The sequence below is a fragment of the Danio rerio genome, chromosome 2 (genome assembly GCF_049306965.1).
Source record: "Danio rerio strain Tuebingen ecotype United States chromosome 2, GRCz12tu, whole genome shotgun sequence".
Taxonomy (NCBI): domain Eukaryota; kingdom Metazoa; phylum Chordata; class Actinopteri; order Cypriniformes; family Danionidae; genus Danio; species Danio rerio.
Genome location: NC_133177.1, coordinates 48,569,049 through 48,581,778, shown reverse-complemented (window position 1 = coordinate 48,581,778; position 12,730 = coordinate 48,569,049). Strand labels below are relative to the sequence as shown.

Below are 12,730 nucleotides of genomic sequence, written 5' to 3'. Positions count from 1 at the left end.
AAAATGACGGTCATATTAATATGTAGCTACACGATGCCTTAACGTTTTTGGTGTCTGTTAAGTTGATAATATTAAAATGAAAATATACAGTACCTTGTATTATGTTTTCATTTTATTGTTAGATGGTGAAACAATGTAGCCAGGGTGATGAGAATGATGTTATAAAGTACACTGTTGCCTTTGAAGATTTACCCGTCGTGTCCTTGGGAGTTTGTATATGTCAAACTTGTGAAGTCTTAACTTGCAAAGAAAGCATGCAAGACAACAAACATTGTGCACTTAATATTGAACAAGAAGCCCCAATCAAATGTCTGCAGCCACGCCTTCGTTTTCACATGTCTCCGTTTGACCCCATCCACACTTACCTGAAGCAGCAGTGTTTTAAAATGAAAATGGTCTCTTCAGTATTTTCAAAACGCTCCGTTTTCAGAGATCGAAAACTCTGGGGTAGTGCAGACGAAAGGCGTAACCGTAGCAAAACGTAGGGTATGTGTTTTAAAACTAATGCGTTTTAAATGGGGCCTGAGATGCAAAGGTGACACCAGTTTTAAAAAACTATTCTTTTTCTGCATTGTTTTTCTATTGTTTCAGCTGTAAGTTTTAACAGAGATTCTGTTTATTGTTTTCGTGCAAGTTATTGCATTGGATTTACAAATAAATGTTATATTTAAATAAAAATAAGTGTCTTGTTTCTTTATGTGCTAATTTGCATGCATTTAACACAAAAATCAGAACAATGCATGCATGTAGTCGGGTTCAAACTTTTTTAGGGTTTGAAGGGATTTTAAATGTAACTTCACATTTCAAACATACTGCAAACTGCTAGAGTAAAAAATTGGTGAACATTCTGCTGATGTAAGATTTATAGCTCAGTGCTGGAGAAAAAAAAGAATTTTGAGATTAGCGTTACTGAAATCTGCAGAAAAATTTATAACAAAAATGATGACAAAAGAAACAAAAGTGTATTTTGCATGTTTTCTTTGCATTGACAGAGGCAAAAATACACAAAAAAATCTGTGAATGGTGCTTAAAGATTATTTAATTTAAAACTTTAAATTCTGTCATCATTTACTCACCCTTCATTTGTCACAAACTTCGTTTGAGATTTTTTTTTCTGTGCAAAACAAAACAAAAAATAATAAGTTAGAAAAACTGGCCTTGCTGTTCACAAAAAATGCATGAAAATCACATCCTGCAATATAAGACCTGCATTACTCAAACCAAATCCAACTATTTCTCCAATTTTATGTTTCAATAAAGGTAACACCACATCTGTTTTCACTGTACAAGTCTATTACTAACCCCCTGACTCACTACCATCTCATCTTCACCCAACAGCTTTCTTTAATTTTATCATGACCTTTTTTAATAAAAAAATATTTAATATTCACCAGCATCTTAGTTCACAATGCTTTCCGAGCTTTCTCTTTCCACTGGAACTATTCCTGCTTCCTTCAAAACTGCAGCAATTACTTCTATACTCAAAAAACCTGGTTCCGACCCATCTAATTTTAATAATTCACGACCTATTTATAAAAAAAAATCCTTGAAAAAAACTCCAAACTCCACTTATCTCAGAACAACCTGTATGAACAGTTTCAGTCTGGTTTCTGCCCACTTTACAGCACAGAAACTGCCCCTATTAAAATCATCAACGACCTTCTTATGGCAGCTGATTCTGGACTAATATCTATTCTCATTCTCCTTGACCTGAGTGCAGCCTTTGACACTATGTTACAGCACCCTCATCAATAGACTATCTTCTCTTGACATCACCAATATCCCACTTGACTAGTTCAAATCTTATCTCTCTGGCCACACTTAGTTCATTCAACTCAAATCATTCACTTCTCAGCATTTTACAGTTTCTTCAGGTGTTCCCCAGGGCTCAGTCCTGGGGCCCCTGCTTTTTATCATCTATCTCCTTACCCTTGGTAATATTCTCTGTAAATATAACATACAGTTTTACTGCTATGCAGATGACACCCAGCTCTGTCCCTCTGGCAAAACCTCTTTTTTCCACCATCTTCCCTCACAGTCTGCTTAGCAAAAATCAAATCTTGTCTCTCTCTTAATTAATAGTTAAAAAACTGAGGTTTTGCTTGTTGATACCAAATCAACACTCCAAAACTGACAGCTTTTCTCTCTCAATTGACGACTGTTCCATTTATCCCTCTAAACAGGTTAAGAGTCTGGGCGTCATCCTTGATAACGCCCTATCTTTTGATTCTCACATCAATAACATCCCCTGGTCTGCTTACTTCCATCTACGCAACATTAATCGTCTCTGACCTTCTCTTACCACTGCTGTTCTCGTCCATAGCCTTTGCACACCTCGTTTAGATTACTGCAACTCCCTTCTCTTTGGTCTCACTCATAAATCCCTACATAAGCTTCAGTTGGTCCAGAACTCAGCTGCCCGTATCATCACCAGAACCCCTTCTTACCACATTCCCCCTGTCCTGCAGCAGCTTCATTAGTTACCTGTTCGTTTTCCAATTGATTTTGAAATTTCGCTGTTAACATTCAAAACCATCCACAATCTCGCCCCTCCATATTTGTCTGGCCTCATCCACCCCGAGATCTTCCTCCATGGACAGAGCATTTACCTGCTCTGCTCTCCGGCTTTGGAACTCACTAGCACCTGCCATCAGAAACATTGACTCCCTCACATTATTCAAAACAAGACTCAAAGCTCAATTATTTAAGATGGCTTTTAATACTTCAATTGTATCTGCACTGTTGTTGTGTATAATTTTATATCATTTCTCTTGTTGTTTTATTGCTCGTGTTTCATTGTACGGTGTCCTTGAGTTGCCAAAAAGACACCTTTAAATAAAATGTTTTATTATTATTCTGAAAAATGCTGGAAACCTGTAACCAATTCCATAGTATCTGTTGTTCCTACAGGGGAAGTCGGTGATTACAGGTTTCAAACTTATTGGGTGAATGGGTGAACTATTGCTTTAAATTCTTTATGATACTGACACCAAATTTCACAAGACATTATTGCAAGTAGATAAAAAATATTTGATTCGAACTGCCAACTTATCCAGCATGTTTTACGCAGCATAAGCCCTTCCAGCTACAACCCATCACGGGGAAACATCCATACAGACTCATTCACACATATACACTATGGCCATTTTAGTCTACCCAATTCACCTATACCGCATGTCTTTGGACTGTGGAGGACACCGGAGCACCCGAAGGAAACCCTTGAGAACATGCAAACTCCACACAGAATTGCCAACTGACCCAGCCGAGGCTCAAACCAGCACCCTTCTTGCTGTGAACTGATCATGCTACCCACTGCGCCACCGTGACGCCCAATATTTGATCATAACAACAGATAAAATAGGTCAAACAAGTCAATGTTTTGGATGTAAATCTGTATTTATGTCGAGGTTAACATTCAAATACAAACAGACAAAGCTGATGATGAACAAACACAGCGGACATGAACTGGAAAAAGATTAGACAGCGTGTGGAAACAAACATCTCTGAAAACTGCTCATTTTATCTCTCTTAACATCCTGTTATCCAGGACCGACCCACACTTGCACTCATTAAACATCATCTTTTTAATATGAAAAATATCAGTTATATTCAATGGCTTAAAAAATATGCTTAGTGTGTAAAACTATATCTGTACAGCATCAATAAATTCAAAGGATGATTTTACTTCACTTAGTAAAAATAACAAATATATTTCCGTTCCTTTGCACCTGAAGACAAAACGAGTTCACCAGACGACAGCCTGCCCGAAACCCCAGCTCTTTAAAATGCACTTTATGATTAGAAAACGAGGTTATCACATGATTTTGCAACAATACGCACCATTTCTTTGAAAGCTTCATTACATGATATTCAATAGCTCAGTGTTTTGTGAGGAAATGTACTCTCTCTAAAGTGTATGTTTCAAACATACCTGGCACCCAGATATTCTGTGTCGTGACTTTAGCGATAGCAACAAATCTAGGAATGTTTTTTCTAACTCTAAAGCTAAAGCTTGTTTAATTTTAGTCATCGACTTTTTCAGTTAAAGACTCCATTTCATTTACATGACAGACACCGAACAACACACGTGTGTCCATTTTGTAGACTCGTACAAGAGAGAAATTTACATGCGTTCCTCTGGAGTAGCAGATGTGTAGGCCTGTCACAATAATTCATATATTGTATTGATTTATCGCGCAATACATTGATATACAGTAGTCAACAATCATCTTCCTTTGGCTTAGTCCCTTTTATTTATCAAGGGTCACCACAGTGGAATGAATCGCCATCTTATCCAGCATAAGTTCACACAGCGGATGCCCTTCCAGCTGCAACCCAGTACTGGGAAACACCCATACACACTCATTCACACACTACGGCCAATTTAGTTTATTCAACTCACCTATATCACATGCCTTTTGGGGTGAAACCGGAGCACCTGGAGGAAACCCATGACAACACGGGGAAAACATGCAAACAGAAACGTCAACTGACCCAGCCGGGGCTTGAGCCAGCAACCTTCTTGCTGTGAGGCGACAGTGCTAAACACTGAGCGACAGTGCCGCCAAGTAATCAACATTCAAAGTAAAACCTTTCATCAGATTTGCTTTCGAACATCTGTACAACACATGTTCTTATAATAGGATGTTTCTCATCAAATGTTTTGATCAACTTCAAGTGTAAACTACTGTATATCTTTCATTGAGTTTACATAAAATTGAACGTCACCAACATGTTAGCTGATTACGCAGCCTTTGTGGTCATGCAAGCTTAGGAAAATCCTTTAGAAACAATGCAAACAACCAAGAATTTTTACATATTCCTGAACAATACTGAAGATTTGGAAGAAGTTATGTGACCTGTTATTTGATTAATAATAACGTTAAATCCATTTTACAAGGGCATTTACATTGTACATCACCAGTTTACTTACTTTTTAACATCAAATTACACCATTTAAATGAGATAGTTTACCCAAAACTCATTAACTTGTTTCCTTTGGCCTCTACCATGAAGCTCGATTAGCTGGTTAGCCAGTTAAGTTTCAGTTTAGTTTGCACTAATATTGGGTTTTAGGGACCATGAAAGTAGCTTAGATTTAATCGCTCTGTTACCATGGTAACGTATACTTCAAGGTTAACCTGCTCTAAAAATTAAATGAAAATCTTGTCATTATTTACTCATTAACTTGTTTCAATTCAGTGGCCTCTACCATGAAGCCAGAATAGCTAGTTAGCCAGTTAAGTTTTTGGTTTAGTTTGCACCAATCTTGGGTTTTAGGTACCATCAATAGAGCTCAGCTTTAATTGCTCTTTGTTGCCATGGTAACTTACACTTTAAGTTTAACCTGCACTAAAAAATGAAATCAATATTCTGTCATTATTTACTCACTCACTTGTTTCAAACCTGTGGCCTGCACCATGAAGCCGGATTAGCTGGTTAGCCAGTTAAGCTTTAGTTTAGTTCAACACAATCTCAAAGAAATTTGTAACTTCGTATATATCGTACAATTTAGTTCAATTTGCTCATCGCCCAATGACGGTTCGGTTTAGGGGCGGGGTTAGGTGCCACGAATGCTTTTTAAAAAAAATTTGTACGACTGAACTCGTACAAATTAGTCACTAAACTGACAAAACGTAAAATAGTTAAAAAAAAAAAAATAGGCTGTTTAGTTTGCACCAATCTTGGGTATTAGGTACCATAAAGGTAGCTCAGCATGAATTGATCTTTGTTGCCATGATAACTTACACTTCAAGGCTAACCTGCTCTAAAAATTAAATGAAAATTTTGTCATTATTTACTCACTAAATAGTTTCAAACTTGTGGCCTGTACCATCAAGCCGGATTAGCTGGATATCCAGTTAAGTTTCAGTTTAGTTCAACAATCTCACAGCAATTCGTAACTTCATTCAATTTAGTATGATTTGATCATCCCACTGGCTAAACAGTTTATCTGGCTTAATGATACAGGCCTCTGTTTGAGTTTCTTTCTCCTGTTGAACATAAAGAAAAATATACTAAAGAATGTTGAAAATAAAAACAGCCATTGACATCTATGGTATTATTTTGTAGTGTTTCTTGTTCAAACCATGGATGCCGATGGCTGCTTTTCCCCCCTACAGATATTATTTAGAATTTTTTGTTTTGTGGTCACAGGGGACAAAAATTCATCAAGTTTAAGACCACTTGAGTGTGTGCAAATGTTGAGGAAATTTGTATTTTTTGGGTAAACCATCCCTTTAAGAATGAAATGCTTTTGTCCCCTGAAAGTGTATATTATCATGCTGTTGTATGATCATTATTTAACCACTGGTCTTAACACATATCGCAATACTTCCTGTGACAATACGCCGGCAGCTAGCTCTCTGCAACTCTCACATGGTCGCCCACCGAAGCTAAGCAGGGCTGAGCCGGATCAGTACCTGGATGGGGGACCACATGGGTTGCAGCTGGAAGTGGTGTTAGTGAGGCCAGCAGGGGGCGCTCAACCTGTAGTCTGTGTGGGTCCTAACGACCCAGTATATTGATGGAGACTCTATACTGCTCAGTGACTGCCGTCTTTCCGATGAGACGTTAAACCGAGGTCCTGACTCTCTGTGGTTGTTAATATCCCAGGACATCCTTCGAAAAGAGTAGGGGTTTAACCAAGGCATCCAGGCCAAATTTGCCCACTGGCCTCATGGCCTCCTAACCATCCCCATATCATAATTGGCTTCATCACTCTGTCTCCACTAAACCAATCAGCTGGTGTTTGATGTGCAGTCTGGCACAATATGGCTGCTGTCGCGTCATCCAGGTGGATATTGCACAATGGTGGTGGACAAGGAGATATAGAGTATTTATATTCTGTAGTGTGATATATAGTAGTCAACATTTGAAGTGGTTCAAAACCTTTCATCAAAGTCCTTCTAATTCTATTGAACAACACAGATTCCTGTTTTAGGACAATTTTGAAAGACTTTTTTGATCCACTTGGAATGCTGACTACTGTATATATATCGCACAACAGAAATTGTTGATCATGACAGGCCTACAGATGTGCAACCAGATTTACAAATCCTACCCCAAAATATAAAAAAATGCAGAGATTAAACAAAGCGAGAGTTCATTTGTGATGTTTCCAGTACATTAAATGCATCCTCATCTTCAAGACCTTCTTCAAGTGTAGCGAGTCCCTAAATATTCCTTTACTCCTGCATTTCTGAGAACAAATATGAAGCAGATTGATCGTCAAACAATGCAATGGCTTGCTCATGAACTCAGTAAATGTAAGCATTGCATAAAAGACACAACAAGACAAGCATAAGGCCACAAAATTGAACACATAAAATTAAAACCACGTAAAAAAAGCACATCCGTCAGTGCTGCATACACACACACACACGCACGCACGTACGTACGCACGCACACACGCACACACACACACACACAAGGGACAAGTGTGTGTTGAAGAACACAAATGAACATCTAGGAAAGCCTGCAGAAGTCTATTTTCTCTCTTTACATTCAGGATGTGCGTTATAAGAGAAGTGTTATTTGAGGAGTTTTTTGGCTGTGTTTTGTTTCTTGTTCTGCCAGAGGTGGCTATAGATGGTGATGGCGTCCACACTCGCCGACATGGTCTTGGCGGGGATTTTGCTGAACTGCTTCTTATCCGAGCTGTATTTGTAGAGGTTTTCGATCATTTTGGGTGTGATGGTCTTGGGCCCGATGCCAGCCAGCTTGTTCATCTCCTCCGCTTCAGGATAGTAGGTGTACAGAGAGCGAAACTGGCAGCCAGTGTCTCGAAACAAAATCAGGAAGTTGTTGGCTTCGGTTTTCTCCATTTCCTGGGTGGGAAATGATAACAAACATCCTTAGAAATTTGAAATCATTTGTTATTACTCTTCTGGGTTTTAATAACAGTCTAGGGGCTTTATTTTAATGATCTAGGCACAAAGTCTAAAGCTCATGACGTAAAAGCATTAAGAGCATGTCCGAATCCACTTTTGCTATTTTAAGGATGGAAAAATACGCTCTGTGCCCCGGCGCATGGTCTAACAAGGTTGTGCTTATTCTCTTAATGAATTATGAGTGTGTTTTGGCTACTAAATCTGCTTTTAGCCACTATGCCCCTCGCTGCTGGAATCAGCTTCCAGAAATGATCAGATGTGCTCCAACATTAGGCACATTCAAATCAAGAATGAAAACACATCTGTTTAGCTGTGCCTTTACTGAATGAGCACTGTGCTGCGCCCGACAGATTACACTATCATGTTTTTCTCTTCTTCTTCTTCATTCTTTTATATCACATTTTACCTGTTTTTATGTTTTGTTTTGACGCATTTTTATTATTTGTTTATATTTTTATTTTACTTGTTTCTTTTATTCTGGTTTATGTAAAGCACTTTGAATTGCCATTGTGTATGAAATGTGCTATATAAATAAACTTGCCTTGCCTTGCCTTGTTTTGAGCATAACCCATTCAGAATCTCATCTCACATTCACTTTAGGAGTCAGATGCATTGTGCAAAGGCATGTTTGCTATTTACATGGCAGACTTTGTAAGTGAAAAAACTGACCGCTTCATTAGCGAGAAAACAGTTAAACAGAGCATCTGCAGCAAGGATAGAGAATGCGTCTCCTCCATTCGGCCTCTTTACTTTCTCTTTACTTTTACTCTTTACTTTACTCCTTTACTGTTGTGGATAAGAAAATAGTGTAAGCTCACTTCACTGAAGACATCCGTAAGCCTACAAAATTTAGAATTTAGACCAGCTCTCAGTTGGTCAATGGCGCAGTCTATTTCAGTTCCTCAAAATAGTAACTCATTAACAATGCGCTTTAACACACCTCATTTTTAGACTGGCACACCCATGAGTCCAAAAAATGGCACAAATAGATTTGCTATTTAAACAACGTGGTGCAAAATGTAAAAATTACTGTTGCACTGGTCTGAAAATAGCAACAAATCATGGCAAATACATCTTACGGCTTATTGCATCAGATGTATGATTGGGCCCTTTGTCTCTAAAGCAATAATTGTTTATGTAATATCTTCATAGAATAAACAATTAAAGTAAAAAAAATCACTGTAGATAACAACAAAGGAGATTATTGTGACTTTAAGTCAGAATTCTTAGATATAGTCATAATTCTGACTTTATATCTCGCAATTGCATGTCAGATATACCTTAATATGAGTGGTAAAGACAACCACAGATGAATCGCATTAACCAGTATAACAAAGAAATAATATAGAAATGTTAATTTTAGGCTTTTAGAGGAATCACAACATAAAGTCTATATCCTATATATTATTTATCTTTTATATGTGTAACATTTATAGGATTTACATTTTGCTGATGTGAATTCTCCTGAATTCATTTATTCATTCATTTTCATCCAATTCACCTATAGCACGTCTTTGGATTGTAGGGGAAACTGAAGCACCCGGAGGATACTCATGCCAACACGAGGAGAACATTCAAACTCCACACAGAAATGCCAAATGGCCCGGGTGAGACTCAAATCAGTGATCTTTTTGCTGTGAGGCAACAGTGCTAATCCTGAATTCAGCAGCTGCAATTTATTTAATGTTATAAGGATGCTCTCATGTGGTGTACTTGGGAGCTGCAGACATTTGTATCGTACATAGACATTATAATAGAAAGATGTCTATGGTACCATAGATCAGTGGTTCCCAACCTTTTTATGCCTGAGACCCGCTTTTTCACCGGAAAATATTGTAAGGCCCCCTCCACATTTAACGATATTATCGTTACTCATATAATTTTGTAGTAATGATGACAAAAAATGTTGTTCTCAAACAAACAGTATGCTTATTACTACATCTAGATATGTTTATGCACAAATAATAGCCTAATGTTTCCCAGTGATGGGTTGCAGCTGGAAGGGAAACCGCTGCATAAAACATGTGCTGGATAAGTTGGCGGTTCATTCCGCTGTGGCGACCCCGGATTAATAAAGGAACTAAGCCGAAAAGAAAATGAATGAATGAAAGAATGAATAATAGCCTAATGTAAAATATAAAAGCAAAACATCAATCCGTAGGCCATTTGTAACTGAAAAACGTAAGCCTTTAAACTTTAAATTGACCCTATTTGAAATTCAATAACAAAAATATCAGTATTCACCCTGGTGTATAAGGGAAAAAATAATATAGGCTATCACAATTTACTACTTGCATGTTATTTGTTATGCTCTATTAATTAGTGTGAGGATTGCTGCGAGGGGAATCAGTGAGACTCTGTCTTTTTTTGTGTAGAACGAATTACAAATATGTCCATTTTTGGTCAGCTAGGGCATCGGTCCTCAATCTTTTTATTACCACGCACCAGTCAACACTTTCGTAAGTTTCGTGGGCATTTTGTAGGTTGCTATGCGACCATCAACTGTTTTCTCAGAGGATGATAAACTGTCAAAATCATTGCTGTCACTCTCTGATACAAGTTTTATTTATGGAGAAAAGTACAAAGGACTGCAGTGCTTGTGTGTTCTAAGTCTGTCTGAGAAAATTAGTCTTACGGAAATATGAATATTCCATACAAGCTGAACGTTCAATTCTCGTTACGTGATTTGCAGTGCGCTCGTGGCCCGGGCTTCATTGGCCAATCATTGTATGCAAGCTGCGCACCTCCATTGGAAACAACAACCTTGTGTAAACTCGAGAAATGCGCGTTATGCGAATGGCCCCGAAAAGGTCGCCATCATTTGCAATCTCCATCAGTTGATCTTCTTGCACAGCCATGGTGGATTCACCTGATTTGCTGACAAGTGGGTTGCGGATCTATTCAGTTCGCGGGTTCTTCACTGGGCCTTTTTCCTTTAGCAAAAAAACTTTAAGCGAGAGAATATGGTCATTTTTCAAAATAAAAGACTTTTCAAAATAAAGGATATGTCAGACTCAGATATTAATTAAAACGGAAATAATTAATGATTTCTTGTGCTGCCTGGTACCAATTGATCCAAAGAGTGGTGGTTGAGGACCACTGAGCTAGGGGATAAAAAGAACTAAGACAACATGATAATTCTCCTAATTGTCCACTGCTTTTTTTTAAAATATGACGCGACCCCCCACAAAGCTTGCTGAGGCCCCCTGGTAGGCCGCGACCCCCTGTTAAGAAAATTGAGCTCTCGAATTGATCACAAGCACAGAACCTAAAGAAAGAGTCTTTTACACTCAGTTTAAGTTCAGTCTCCATAACAGGAAACTCCTTTTAAACTCAATTCATTTTAGTTAAATTCAAATATAAATTTAAAATATTATTTAATTTATACTAATAAAAAATGTAATATTTAAAAAAATTATTTATTGAGTAAAAAATATTAAAACTACATACAATAAATATCTATTTATTCAATTTTGATCCTATTTATTCCTATTTTAAATGTTGATCCATACATCTACCATAAGAAAATAAAGAATAATTTAAATAAGAATTATTTTACCATTTATAGGGCAAAACACCATAAATAGTAACTTAATTTACGTTTTTATATTTACAATATAATACTAATAACATTAAAAATAATAATAAGTTTAAGTCATAATAGATCTAAAGTGACCTCCAGGATCTTGTTCTTCTGTCCCTCGTTGACGCGGCCCGCAAGGCAGCAGTGCGCCAGTGCGTTCTGGATAATGTATTTATTTGATTTCGCACTGGGCTCCTTGTACAACTTTGGCCCTGCAGAAGAAAAGACATGAGAATTAGAGAAACCATCAAACCTTTGTGAGCAGACTAATAAGGAGGGTCAAGGTTTGGACATTTAGTAGCGTGCAAATTAAAAGTTGAACTTTTTTCAGATGGAATATAATAGGTTCATATAATACTGCAGGACTGTCATCTTACCTGTGTATTCTGTGTTAGATGCTGCAGATGATGTTGATTCCAGCTCCCAGTTTTCCCCGTTTCCACTAACAGAAGGACAGGGTGACAGAAAGCCCTCTGCAGACTCCGGCCTGACAATGAACACACACACACACACATTCACAATAAACAGATCTGAAATACTCATTTAACTCTTGAGCTTTTATTGCTGCTGGAAAATGTAACCATAAAGCTGCAAAATTAATAGAAAATAGTAAGCATAAATCCACATGTGATGCCAGAAAGCTGTGATGCAAAAATCACAGAAGCAAAGGATGAATGGAGCAGAAATAGTGTACTTATTGAATTGTTTAATTATGCCTCCCTATTTACAATGCACACAATATTCTTAAGGTCTCCAAACCACCAGGGGGCCCCATTTGTTCTCAAATTATTTAATGAATAGAATTGAATAGTTTTACATTTAAAATTGAAAGTTTTAGTCCTCTTATTTTTTTTGCTTTTCAAAAAATTGTGAAAAGATAAGACTGTCTAAGCCAAATGCTATGCGATAGAAGCATTTATATACCAGCCATTCATTAAATATCAGCCAATGCACTCCAATGATATGGTAAGGGTTATAATCTAATTAATACATATTTAACCTATTTTAACTTTATTAAAAGTGCATAGGTTAAGTGATTGATATTGTTGGTTTGCATTGAGTCATACTTCTGACTTTCATTGTCAAACCATTTGCTGGTTATTTTATTTTCAAGATCTGCTGCTGCTTTCAGTAGTATGGCAATAAATATAATGTAAAATGGTATTTAACTCACATCGTTAGCATTTAACACTGAATGATGCACATAATCTAAACCCGAGGTAATCAGGTTGCGTGTTGTGGCACCACGTTGCAT

General features: G+C 37.4%; 1 protein-coding gene across 8 annotated transcripts in view; it reads right to left on the bottom strand.

Annotated features, from left to right (window-relative positions):
* Positions 1–3,377: 3,377 nt before the first annotated feature.
* The window catches only part of camsap2b (calmodulin regulated spectrin-associated protein family, member 2b), an 84,320-nt gene continuing 74,967 nt past the window's right edge, over positions 3,378–12,730 (bottom strand). For all 8 annotated transcript variants that reach the window (XM_073929893.1, XM_073929897.1, XM_073929901.1 and 5 more), the window contains 3 exons: positions 11,853–11,962; positions 11,569–11,687; positions 3,378–7,829 (listed from right to left, as the gene is read on the bottom strand). In XM_073929893.1, the coding sequence (XP_073785994.1) occupies positions 7,533–7,829; positions 11,569–11,687; positions 11,853–11,962 (526 nt within the window). In that variant the 3' untranslated portion in view covers positions 3,378–7,532. The remainder of the gene's footprint in view (positions 7,830–11,568; positions 11,688–11,852; positions 11,963–12,730) is intronic.